At 34.9% G+C, this 14,617-nt stretch overlaps 1 protein-coding gene across 1 annotated transcript in view; it reads right to left on the reverse strand.

Moving 5' to 3' along the window:
- Nucleotides 1-14,617, reverse strand: part of ATRNL1 (attractin like 1) — a 767,076-nt gene that overhangs the window by 707,097 nt on the left and 45,362 nt on the right. Inside the window, exon 6 of the mRNA XM_077779526.1 lies at nucleotides 3,964-4,138. Within this exon, the coding sequence (XP_077635652.1) occupies nucleotides 3,964-4,138 (175 nt within the window). The remainder of the gene's footprint in view (nucleotides 1-3,963; nucleotides 4,139-14,617) is intronic.

Below are 14,617 nucleotides of genomic sequence, written 5' to 3' on the forward strand. Positions count from 1 at the left end.
AAAAATAAGGTACTTACAGGATACAAAAAGAAAATTAAATATGTGTGCTACTGGTCTAAATATATAGATATGAAAACAGAAGTTCCAAATTATGAATCTTACAAGCATATCTAACACAGCCCCAGTTGTCATCATGCTATATGCTATTTCCTCAATTTGCCAAAATGTAAACAACAAAGCACTCAACTAAGAACGGACTAGAATGTTGTTTAAGAAGCTCCCTGTCGGGGCGCCTGGGTGGCTCAGTCGGTTAAACTTTAGACTTCGGCTCAGGTCAGGATCTCACGGTTGGTGAGTTTGAGCCCCCCATCAGGCTCTGTGCTGACAGTCAGCTCGGAGCCTGGAAGCTGCTTCATATTCTGTGTCTCCCTCTCTCTCTGACCCTCCCCTGCTCATGCTGTGTGTGTCTCCCTCTCTCTCTCATAAATAAATAAGAACATTAAAAAAAAAAAAAAAAGAAGCTCCCTGAAAATTATTATTTCCCAACTCATCAGAAAAGGTAAGGGAGCAGCTCCCTTCACAAAAAAAAAAAGTATCTTCAGGATGATGTTTAACTTATACACCACCTTGGAGTTATAAAATACAGGTATATGGCATGAATGAGGAAATCAATCAGAATATAACTTCCACAGACTCATATCTACATCTCCCTACTTACCATATCTGCACCCAACACACTTGTTTTTCACTAAGTTGACAAATTTAGGGCTCAGCAAACTATTTCTGTGAAGGGCCAGATGGTAAATATTTTAGGCTTTGTGTACCCCATAACATTCTTCTTCATTTCTTTTCTAGAGCCATTACAAATACAAAAACCATTCTTAGCATATAGGTCCTAGGCCTCTACTTGGCAGTCAGCTGGTGCCTGCTATCAATAAACCAAATTTGTGTTTCTTGTGCACTAGATCCCACAACATTCTAGCAGTTCTCTCATCTCTTTCCTACATCCCTACCTCACCACTTTCTGGTCTTACTAGATAATTCCCATCAGTATAAAAAGGTGGTGTTATTTTTCCCCACTTACAAAAAAAAAAAAGGAAAAGAAAAATTTCTCTTAAAACTACTACCCCTTCAAACTATCACCCCATTTCTTTACTTCCCTGTTTCTTCCTTGCCCCTCCCTACAACTCTACTCTCTCATCAACTAACTCCAATCAAGCTTATAAAAACACTGCTCCAGCTAAACTTTTAGTTAAAATCAACTTCCTCATGCCAAATCCCTGCCCACCTTTCAGTCTTCATTTTCCTGGACTCGGTTAATCATTGGCATTTGACACTATTAGTCAATCCTTCCTCTTCACCTCCTGTTTTCAAAGATACCACACCCTTGGTTTCCCTACCTCTCTGACCACTCCTTTCAGTCTCCTCTGCTGGTTTCTCCTCTTTTCCCCTGACCTCCTAGTGATAATGGTGCCTTAGGCTCAGTTCTTGGTCCTCTTCTCCACCTAGAATTCATTCCTTTGAGGATTTCATCCTAACTCAAGCTCTGTTCTGACTCTTCCTTCCAATCCCAGTATATTCATAACTAGGATAGTGACTCTTCAAAATCTAAGTCACAGGATGCTCCAACATTCTCATGACTCCCAAAAGATCTACAACACCCTACTCAACCTCTCTCCCCCATTATCCCTGTGATTTCATATTTCCCTCTCATGTACTCTGTGAAAGTCACATGAGCCTCCTCGTTGCTGCTTGAACTCTCTAAGTAGCTCCCACATTAAGGCTTTTGTCTGACTCTTCCTGCCTCCAGAGAACTGCACTGATAATGCTTAACCTCCTTCAAGTCTTTTCAATTGTCACCTTTCCCGTGATGCCTATTTTGACAACTAAATTTTAACTGTAGCTCTCTCCTCTTAGGCACTCATGATTTGCTTATCTTGAACTATCTACCTTGCTATCTCTCTATACGTGCATATATATAATTTACTTATAATGTACTTACCTATTATGGTAATTATACTATTTTATAATTGCCTGTCATTCCTCACTAACTCCATAAAGATAGGGACATTTATTATGTCCACTCATTTATCCCAAGTATCAAGCATGCAGTAAATATTAAAAAGTTTGCTATGCCCATAAATACAGGTTAATTCTCACTAATGTCAAAGTATATATGTTCTATAAAGCATTTTCTCTAATTTAATACACTAATATAGAACTTTAATATTACTTACTAAATAATATCACCTTAAAATGTAACATCTATGTCAATTAAACTTTACAAGACATAAATCAGCTTACGGCTGACATTACCACTTCTGAACACTAGCATATATCCTTACCTACAATTGAACTACAATCAGAAAAATAAAAATATTCTCCAAACATGTGAAAACAGTGATTAGGTTACTTCTAATCTGACACCTCACTGCTCAGTAGTACAAAACTAAACACTGTAAGCAAAAGAGCTAGGTTACAGATAAAATAAAAAGCTAAACTATCTGATTCAAATGGAAAATATGTAAGTTTAGGAGAGTATAAAGTAGTATTTATCACCTAATTTTAAATATGCTATTAAACTTGTACAGAACCCAAACATTTAATATTTCCATGTCTCCCTGACAATTGTACTGTCTTCACAATTCTCCTTTGCAAACATCACTATTTAATTCAAATTTTTACTTTATTTTCATAGGCTTTTCATTTTCATTAATCATAGTTAATTTTCTCATCATTTCCACATTTAAATCCTATTATTTCTTCAGGTTCTTTTCATATCTTAACAACTCATTTAATCCTACCAACTGACCTTCAATTCTTTCTACATTTTATCCTTCATATATTGATACATAATTCTAATTCTTCAATTAATATTTACCTGTAACTCTTCCTTTTCTTTCTCTCCAGAATTTACTTTATGCTATACTTTAATTTCAATCATAGTCAATCACAGTTTTAAAGTAGTATCCTCTTAAACATAGACTTTTTTATAATGCCCAAATTAACAAGGTTAATATTTTCAGTGGGTACAGCTGCCAGATAAAACATAGGAAACTCAGTTCAATCTGAACTTCAGATAAGCAACCAACAAGCTTTTAGTATGACTCATGCAATATTTGGGACAAAAACAAAAATACATATTTTAAAAATTATATATATATATATATATATATATATTGCATATTGCAAAGGGCCTACATATAATAACAAATTATTCATTGTTCATCTGAAATTCAAGTTTAACTAGGTGTCCTGCTGAATCTGGTAACCCAACTGGGTACACACCATTATGCTATACTGTCAGGGGTAAGTTCTGATTGATTGACTGATGCCCAAGTTGTACCAGTTACAACATATTATGAGTATCACCTCTGAAAACACTGATAATCTAATTATCCTTTCTATTTCCTCTTTTATTCTGTTAATAGATGATTGATAAAATATAATCCCCAGCTGAAAAAAATCAGATAAAGCTGCCATCCAAGTGATTCCTCATATCATGTAACCATGCAGAGGATAATCTCTGTTGAGCCAACAGCAAATGAATGATGTATTTTATAATACTGGCACTGTTTTCCCAAAAGCTTGTAAGGTAAATGCAAACTAAAAGTTCAGGTAAATTAAAATTTACAGAACAAACTGAAACCATTTTTATACAAGCAATAACACTTCATTCTCAAAAAATAAAAGGTGGCAGGATTCATAATGTCTAATATAGGCAAAGTCCCCTACTTATTTGAAGTTAATGTTTTCATACTCAGAATTTGTTAAAAGGACTCTCTAGAGAGGTAATGAAATTTCAATACAAATAATTAACTATATGCACAATGGCAAATAATTAACTATGGATATATTGAGTTCATATATACTCAAATCAGTCCCATGGAGCAAGCAGATACTAGCAGTAATGTAACCATTTATAAATTTGGACAGCAATAAAATGTTTAGGATAGTCTTATTGCCAAAAAGAATCAGGTTTAAAAAAAGATTATGAACATTTGAAAAAAAAAAAAAACTTACTTCAGAACCATTTGAAAAGAACTGTAGTTAAAAGTATATCCACCAATCACCCACATAAATTTCCCATGTAAAACTGCTTTATGGGAAGCCCGACCTACAGAAGGACTGAAGGGTTTAACATTTGGCAGAATCCAGTAAGATTCAGTAGAAGGAACATTCAAAGAACAATCAGGACCTATTAAAAAAACAAACACAATGCATTAAACAAAGAACTTAGATTATAGAAAAAAAATATGGATTAAGAGAACTTAAGAACTCAGTGCTCATGATACTGATAAATGTAATGTGCATAATAAATGGTCTGAAATAGAAGTTACAGAAAAAATTCTAAGGGCAAATATAATGCCTACAGGTGAAAAAAATTCACATAACCAATCAGTCATACATACTATAGTTTGATAGAATTATTTAAATACTATAAAATTTCATATTTACTTTACTTTGCCAGTAGAATCTTAGACTGCAAAACAATGTACTCAAATCCCAGTTTGGTCACAGACTACAAGTGTGACCTTGGACAAGTCTGTTTACCTCTCTTATCATCAATCCTTCATCTATAAAGATCAAATAGAAATAATAGTTTATTCCCTAAAGGTTATTATAAATATCTACTTTTTTCAAAGACAGTTAAAATGAAAGAATTTACAACTTGTACACCATTAAACAAATACAAAAATAAAAATTATATTTTCTTAGTATCATTTTTAAGAACAACCAAAACTGGCATCAGTCGGGAGGCTTAATATCCTCAAACAGAAAAAATTATTATGCATAATGAGATAAAAGCTATTAATAAGTGCAGAGTAAATTAAATACTTTAAGTTGAAAATACTGCCTTTACCTATCCATATTCATGATATTACTCATGAGTCTTAATTTTCTCATCTGTAAAATGTAGACTAGCCTAGAGAAGGTTTCCCAAACTTACATAACTGAAGGAATGCTCCTAAAGGAAATGCATTTTCCCAAATCTAGGAGTTCATAAATGATTTTAATTCTAATGAAACTAAAATATACTCACACAAAACTAGATATAAACTCTGTCTGAAGTTCTTTTATAAATATAAAACTAACAAAAATTTGTAAATTATATATAAACTTATAAAACCAATAAAATTAATGTCTACCTAATATGATAAGTGACATTGCTTTCTTCTAAGTAAATCATTGGTCCCAAGTTGAAAATAATATTATTCCAGCACCTTTTTTTTTATGTTTATTTACTTTTGAGAGAGAGCAAAGGGGAGAGATACAGAGAGAGGGGGAAACAGAGGGTCTTCTGCTGTACTGACAGCAGAGGGCATGACATGGGGCTCAAACTCATGAACCATGAGATCATGACCTAAGCTGAAGTCAGACACTCAACCGACTGAGCCACCAAGGCACCCTTATTACAACACCTTTTTAACATAACTTTAGCATACCTATATTATTTTGACATAATTCTCCCATCACTTTTTTTCCTTTACCTTTTATAAATCTTAAATTCATATACTACACCAAATTATCATGGTCACAAAAGCATCAGAACACTTCAGTAATATTCTTTTTAGTCTATAATAAGCAATACTACTTGGTCAAGTGACATTTTTACTCAATTATAAGATCAATGACTTGCCTTCAATTTGTTAATACCAAAAAGTTTAAGATTATCTTGAATCACAAATTTTTAAAACTTCCAAACAGACCCTGATTTGAGAAACATTAGCCTATACAATTTTTTACTTGTGCACTCACCCCATGCATTTATTTACTCATCTTCAAAGCCCTTTTCTTTTCAATATTTTGGTTCTTGTTTATTTATTTATTTTGAGAAAGAGAGAATGTGTGGGAGGCACAGAGACAGAGGGAAAGAGAAAGAATCCCAAGCAGGATCTGCAATGTTAGTGCAGAGCCCCATTCAGGGCTCAAATTCATGAACTGTGATATCATGACCTGAGCCAAAACCAAGAATTGGAAGCTTAACCAATTGAGCCACTCAGGCACCCCTCACCTTCAAAGTCCTTTTCAATGTTCACATGCTGTGAGTGTACTTTTCAGGTAAAAACTAGGTAGCACTCTAGATTATCTCTTTGGTAATGACATAATCTTTTAAATCAGATGCAGAAAATGTTACTATTTCTGAGTGAAAAGACTATGAACTATTCCTTGATAATTCAAGAAACATACTGCCATCAAAAATATTTTTTAAGTCCAATTCTAAATCATTTAGAATTCATTTAATTCAGGTTGGCAAACAACAGCCCATGAGCAAAATCCATCCCACTACTTGTTTTTGAAAATAAAGTTTTATTAGAGCTTATCATGCTCGGGGTGCCTGCATGGCTCAGCTGGTTGGGTGACCGACTCTTGATTTCAGTTCAGGTCATGCTCTCACATGGTCCACGGGTACAAGCCCAACACCAGGCTCTGCACTGACACCACAGAGCCTACTTGAGATTCTCTCTCCTTCTCTCTCTGTCCCTTCCCCATTCACTCTCTCTCTCAAAATAAATATAAACTTAAAAAAAAAAAAAGAACACAGCATACCCATCCATTTAAGTGTCACCTATGACTGCTTTTGCACTAGTAAAGTTGAGTACTTACAACGCATATCATATGGCCTGCAAAGCTTAACTGCAGAAAAGGTTGCCACTCAGAAATAATAAAGCAAATAGGCTAAAATGTTAACAATAGATGAATCTGGGTAAAGGGAACTTGGGCACTTTTTTGAATTATTCTTATTCTTGCAACTTTTCCATAAATTTGAAATTCTTTCTAAATAAAAACTTAGAAACAGTCTACCACCTAAAGGCAGAGTTGGGAGCAGTAAAATAATACCCAGGTATTACTTGGCAAAGGATTTGATAGAGAATAACAGCATGTAAAATTCTTAAGAGAGTAAGGAATACATTTAAAGCAGTAATATGTCTATCAAATCTGCACTAAAGCAAAATATTTCAGAGCAGGTTTGTGGCAGGGTGAATAACAGCTCCCAAAGATATCTAGGTCCTAATCACTGGAACCCGTGAATGTTACCTTATCTGGCAAAAGGGACTTTGAAGATATGATTAAATTAGGAATCAAGCTAGGGAATTTATCCTGAATTATCTATGCAGACTCTAAATATAATCCCAAGTGCTCTTACAAGAGAGATCTGAATACAGAAGAAGAAAGCAGTATGAGCACTGAAGCTAGATGCTGTGCAGCAAGCCTTGAGGATGGAGGAAGGGAGCCTCCAGAAGGAGTGTGACCCTGCCAGTGCTGAGGTTTTAGCCCAGTGAAATTTAGCTCAGTGAAACTGAGGCTTCTTACCTCAGAACGGTAAGAGATTAATAAATGTGTATTGTTTTAAGACATCAAGCTTATGGTAACTTGTTATAGCAGGTACAGGAAACTAATACTAAGAACTTTATTTATTTATTGTTATTTAATACAGAAAACAGTTAATTTTACTCAGTTATCTTAAATATCTGATTTTTCTATACAAAACAAATTAGCAGTCAAAATTCTTCCTATCTTTGTTACTACAATATCTTACATAACTTCTAGCAATTATTAGAAGGAATGATCCATAGCCAAACTACTATCCTCATTTAAGTTTATAATTAGAATGAGATTTATGAATATGGCTTAAAAGTTTAAGTTAAGGTAGATGTCTTAATTTGTGGCTTTGTGCATTCTATAAGTAATCTCCCTGAGATGTGCTTACCTCAAGGAAGGGACTCCCTTTTCATAAAAATATATCCATAAAAAATTCTCTATCTACCACTTCCTATGTGATCCTTTATGCAACCTCACTGCATCAACTCTCCCTGCCTTACCCTCTCTATCAATATGGGAATCTCCTCGAGGTAAGCACATCTCAGCTGTCTTGAAAAGGAAGTGATAATTTACATTACATTGGGGATTTTATAAAGATTTAATATGCTACCTCTTCTAGTAGTAGCAGGAGATTTTTGAGAGATATTTGCTGAGAGATTTTTGAGATTTTGAGATTTTTTTGAGGGGAAAAGGCTATTCCTCAATCATAGGGAGTAGAATTATACTCTGATCCCTCCCAAATGCGTATCTCCAGCTCCACAATCCATTTTGAATTCCAGATTCTAAAGCAAAATCCCTCCATGACATCTTCACTTGGATGTCTAAGAATCATCTAAAAACTTAATATGTCCAAAATTAATTCTTCCCTCTAAATCTGTGAGTGTTTTAACATCTCAGTAAATGGCACTCCCACTCACCTCAGGGCAAAGACCATGGAGCTATTCTTGAGTTCTCTCTTCCTCCCACACTCCATATCCATCCATCAACAAATCCTGGACTGACTTCATTAGGTTTGCAGGTGTACAGCCTTTCCAATTATTAAAATATGGAAATGTTTCAACCTAAGTAGATGCTGCCTCAAGTACCCAGCNTTGGCCCCTCTCCTCAGATAATCAAGACTTCTCTACTTAACAACTAAAGTAATGATTCCTGGCACAGCATGGCTCATCCAGGATCTTGCTTTAGGTCCAAAACCAGCATCCATTTTGATTGGCTGGTGTCTAAGTGTCTGTACCTTACCAGTTATAAATGTCTTTAAATTCTGTCACTCCAACTAGAGACCAACTACCAATTCCCTCATTTACAACTACTATCCTAGTCCAGGCCACCATGCACTGACCTGTATGATCTGGAACAGGAGTCTCCAAACCAGTCTCCTTATTTCCATTTTGGTTCCCTTCCCACCACATTGAACTCTCCACAGTACAACCAGAATGACTAAAATATAAATCCACTCCTATCATTTTCCTACTCAAAACCCTTCAATGTTTTCTCATCATACTTCAAATAAAATAAAAAATACCTAACATGGTCTACAACCTCTATATGATTGGCTTCAGTATATACTGAATGAATGAATGAATGAAAATAACCTAAGAGTTATTAAGAGATTAAGAGTATGAGCTATGGAACGCCTGGGTGGTTCCATCGGTTAAGCATCCAACTCTTGGTTTTGACTTAGGTCATCATCTCACAATTCATGGGTGGAAGCCCCACATCGGGCTCTGCACTGTCAGTGTGGAGCCTGTTTGGGATTCTCTCCCACTCCCTTTCTCTCTACCACTCTCCTGGTGGCTGTCTCTCTCAAAATAAACTTAAAACATTCAAAAAAAAAAAAAAGTGTGAGCTATAAAATAAAACATAGATTTCCTACTTATTAAGTACGGACAAGTTACTTAACTTTTTCAAGCTTCAGTTTAACCATGGAGATTATACCTGAAAGAGCATGGGTTTCTGAGAAGATACAAAGACATTCCACTTGATATTCATAGAAACATCCTAATAGCAATCCTATTCTTATTATTAAGTCAATCCCCTCATTTTATTTTTAAGAAAACTAAGTTTAATTCAGGCAAACCAAGTTAATGAAGCCTGGTGTTATTAGATACTATAAATATATGAGCCAAAAGAAAAAGGGAAATTACAAGTAAAAAGTCCCTATAATCCCAGGTAAATCCAATGGAGAAATAATTACAAAGGCAAAACCTAAAGAAAGAACAACAAAGTTTTTAAAGTTTTTCCAAAGTAATTCCATATTACTAAGTGATATTCTTCCTTGCCAAAGTATTCAAATTATTTTGAATTGGAAAAATTTTTCCAAAGGAATCTATCTCTGATTTTATAATGGAAATCAATACAATATATATATTTGTTTTACAATAATGAAATTTATAGACTAACTTTGTTTCTACAAAGAAAAATGAAAATTTAAAGTCTTCAGGTATGTGAAACAGCAATTTCCCAAAGGTAGCCCAAATTTATGAATACATTTATATACTATTTTTGATGTTACTAAAAAACCTGAAATTGCTATGTACAAAGATGCAGGAAAAAACAGCAGTAAAATTTTAACTCCCCCAACAAGGAGGGAGATGAGTTGCTCCTTGCTGATTAATATCTTAATAGCACCCTTTGATTTCTAAAAACAGGAATTACTCTGAGTGGAGTTTCTCTATATCATTTAAATCATGAAAGGAAACCAAAAAGTCTTCTAGGAAAGTAAGGGATTTTCAGGGGAAAAATTAATCTTGCTCTAGAATTTAGGACCTCCTCTTGATATACTTATAGCTCATACTTTTAATTCATATTTAATCTAGGCCATCATGAAAAAAATATCTTACCATTTAGGTGGTACATATTTAAAGGGCCAAATTATATTTCTTTTCTTGTTTCAGTTCTCAATTAAAAACATTAGATAAATGCCACTAACTTTGAGCTATATCCAATGCAGATTGTAAGCCAAATTTCTATCAATAACTATACTGCAAATACCACTTCTGGTATTTTAAATAAAGCTATAAAGCTAATAACAGAAATATATTATATACATATGTGTATATATATGTACACACACACACATATACACACACCTTTTAAAAGTATTTCTAGTGTAATATATCAACTATATTTCTTTAGTTATAACCCAAAGAAACTAATGGTGACTAGCTTAAGGAAAATGGGGATTACTGGAGATTTTCAGAGAATTTTAAAATGAAGCTAAAAAATCAAGTTTAAAACAGGCAGGTATCTGAATTTATCATCCCATGAAGACTACTCTCACTAAATGAAAGGCAATTTCTCAAAAAGAAATTGGATTGCTAATAGAAAAGGGAAAATATGCTGAGAAGGGAGATTTTAAGAGAGGTATATGTAACTTACTGTAATCATTCTAGAAATAATTTTATGACTGAGTATGTGTACTGAATCTGAAGTTTCTCCAACAAAAGGCAAAACAAGATAACAAAAGTGCAAGAGTCCAATCTTCTAACATCATTGAAAAATCTGATTTTGTTTCAGTACCCAAAGTATTCTAAACATTGTCTAGGCCCATAACACCAATCTCCAAAGCCCAGGCATGAATTTTCGTGTATTTTAAATGTCTACAGCTGTTTTATAGGACGATAAATTGTGTTGAGTGGTAATCATTACACTACTCTGTTCCAAGAATATCTAGTTCTCACAATTTAGGTCAATGATGCTATTTTAATATGGAAAGGAAGTGTCCTGTTACCAAAGAACAGAGGGAGGGGGGCACGTGTGCAGGGGAGAGGGGAAAATGGGTGATGGGCATTGAGGAGGGCACCTGTTGGGATGAGCACTGGGTGTTATATGTAAGCGATGAATCATGGGAATCTACCCCCAAAACCAAGAGCACACTGTATACACTGTATGTTAGCCAACTTGACAATAAATTATATTAATAATGAATAAATAAATTTAAATTTAAAAAAACAAAGAACAGTGGTTTCCAACTTATTTATTATTTTGAGTTGTGGAAGGCTTAAAACAAATTTTACAGATTTGGGTTTTGAGCAGTTAAGAGTTAGCTAGGATTGAAAACAGAATTTGTTTATTTTACTTATCTAAGTCACAGGCAATAACCTAAGTGGTTGTAAATATTTCAACATCAGGTAAACTTCTATAAGGAAGGAACCTACATGACTAGCATAGACTATCTCATGAACTGTGTTGTGACTCACAGCTCAGTCTGTTCTACTCTCTCTCTACACTCATCTTCCTGGTGATATCATCTGATTTCATGGCTTTAAGTACCATCAATAATTTCCAATTTAATATTTTAAGACCCAAATTTATAGCTACAGTACAGACCTCCTCCCCTAAATCTCACTGCCTCTTCAAAATCTTCTCCTAGATGGCTAAAAGACATCTCAAATTTCACATACCAAATCAAACTAATTTTCCTAAAACTTTCTTCGTATCAGTTGATGACAACTCCACCTTACTCAATGGTCAAAAAAGAATCTTAAAGTCACTTTGACTCTTTTCATTCTCTTACCCCCTCCCATATCAAATTCATCAGCAAATCTTATTAACCCTGCTTTAAAATTACATTCAGTATTCAAGCCATTTTTCTCCCCTCCACTGCCTGCCCCCACTACTACACCTCTCATCTAGATTACAACTACAGCAGTAACCTATTAACTGGTACTCGGCTTCCAGTCAATTCTCCTATTAAAACTAAGTCAAATTATATCAATCTTCTGCTCAAAATTCTTTAGTGGCTGGCTCCCCATTTTACTTAAGATGAAAGTCAAAATCTTACAATGGCCCTCAACGCTAAGGCATAGCTGATCTGGCTCCATTCTACACATACCTCCAACACTCCAGTAACCCCTTGACCTCAAGTCCCCAGTCATCTCCCTTGTTCAATAATTTCTCTCAGCTCGTATCTGACTGATCTCTCCTCAGTAATTCAATTCCAAGCACACTGGCCTCATTGTTGGCCCTCAAATACAATGGGCATGTTTCTACCTTAGGGCCTTTGTACTGACTATTCCCTCTGACTAGAATGTTCTTCTAAACATCCATATCACTAACTCCCTCATTTGTATCAAGTTTTTGTTCAAATGTCACCTTCCCAATAAAGCCTAACCTGATCACTCTATTTTATTTTATTTTTTTTTAATGTTTTATTTATTTCTAGGAGAGAGAGAGAGAGACAGCGTGAGCAGGGGAGGGTCAGAGAGAGAGGGAGTCACAGACTGAAACAGGCTCCAGGCGCTGAGCTGGCAGTCAGCACAGAGCCCGAAGTGGTGCTCAAACCCACGAACCGCGAGATCACGACCTAAGCGAAAGTCGGACGCTTAACCGACTAAGCCACCCAGGCGCCCCAGTGATCACTCTATTTTAAATTGTAACTCCCATCCTCAGATCCCTCTTTCTCAGCTCTACTTTATTTTTCCATTGTACTTATCCCTTTCTAATATACTATACAATGCTTATTGTCTGTGATGTGTCTCTCCTGGCTTGAAATGTCAGCTCCACACGGATCCCTGTTTTCTTTGTTCCATGATGTATCTTTAAGACATAGAATAATGCCTAGCACTGAGAAGCTCAAAAAATTGTTACATCAATGAATGATTAGTTAATAAATCTTATTATATATACGTTCTCAAACTACCTTTATTTATTTTTATTTTTTAACATTTACTTATTTTTGAGAGACAGAGACAGTCAGAGCACAAGTGAGAGGAGGGGCAAAGAGAGAGGGAGACACAGAATCAGGAGCAGCTCCAGACTCTGAGCTGTGAGCACAGAGCCTGATGTGGGGCTCAAACCTACAAACTTTGAGATCACAACCTGACCCGAAGTTGGATGTTTCACCAACTGAGCTACCCAGGCACCCCATGTTACCTTCACTTTTAAGCAGTCAACTTTTCAAGTAGGTTGGAAATAAAAACCTAATTTTATTGACTTGCAGAAATAGGACCTGCTGATTTAGCAAGTGGGAAGAATGAACTAAAAAGAATTTAATGTACACTATCACTACAGCTAAATAAAGTAGAGAGACCATGTTTATTATTATTAAATTTAAAAAGGAAGGGACACCTGGGTGGCTTAGTCGGTTAAGTGTCCTACTTCGGCTCAGGTCATGATCTCACGGTTCGTGGGTTCGAGCCCCGCATCAGGCTCTGTGCTGACAGCTAGCTCAGAGCCTGGAGCCTGCTTCAGATTCTGTGTCTCCCTCTTTCTCTGAGCCTCCACTGTTCACTCTGTCTCTCTCTGTCTCTCTCTCTCTCTCAGAAATAAAACATTTTTTAAATAAATAAATAAATTTAAAAAGGAAAATGTGAGCTATCTTGTGAATTTCTTCAAGGTGCAACCTATGTACTCTCTTATGTACTTACAGACTATCCTAAAGTAACTGAGCATATCCCAGTATGTTAAATGACTAACCCAGAAAGAAAAAACTCCACAATAAAATGTTCATGAGTTTGAATTAAAAGATTTTAGATTTTTCTAAAACAAAATTATCAAATTTTTACAACCTGAACAAAGCCATGTAATTTAAGTGTATGTTCTGGTAGTCAATACTGCCACCCACTGGTAAATGTTAAAACCTAAAGCAAAAGGATTGCAGTAAACAGAAAACAAAGAATCCAAGAACCACATGCTCAAATTCAGTTGTTCTTCTTAACATTTAAAATTACTGTTTATAAATCAAGTAAATTGCATAATTCATTGTAGAGCTAGTCTTCTCAAACACTCATAGTTGAATGTCCATATATCATTAAACTAGCAAACTAATACATTTCTAATTCATTCATTCACCCACCAACAAAAAACTTTAAAGCCTCCTCTATGCCAAGCCCTATAATATAAACTGGGGACGCACAAAGGTGATCGAAACATAATCATTCTTCACTTCATAGAACTTATACTCCAATAGGAAAGAAAATCAAAACATCAAACATAAATGTGATAAATGCTGTAAGTTAAAAAGGTAGGGTCCTATGAAAATATATAACGGGAATATCTGACCTGGTCTTAAAAAGGTATTGGGGTGAGGTGTTCTAGCATGGAGTTCTAAAATAAGAAAAGCCTTGAAATAGTAAGAGACAAAGAAGCATGAAAGAAACTGAAATATGTCCAAATAGAATATGACTTTGAATAAAGAATCAGAGGCAATATACAAAACTATCAAATTATGTGATTTATATATTTAGATATTATCTTTTAATCAAAAATTTAAAGGCTTAAAACAACAAACTCTAATCCTTATATTAGAACTATGTCTGAACTGAACTGAAAAAGAATATTGAAAACAAAGAATATCCTGAAAACATTTAAAAGGCTGGAACGATAGTATTAAGGAGGACATTGTGGAATG

Source organism: Crocuta crocuta, unplaced genomic scaffold, assembly GCF_008692635.1.
Source record: "Crocuta crocuta isolate KB4526 unplaced genomic scaffold, BGI_CrCroc_1.0 scaffold138, whole genome shotgun sequence".
Taxonomy (NCBI): Eukaryota; Metazoa; Chordata; class Mammalia; order Carnivora; family Hyaenidae; genus Crocuta; species Crocuta crocuta.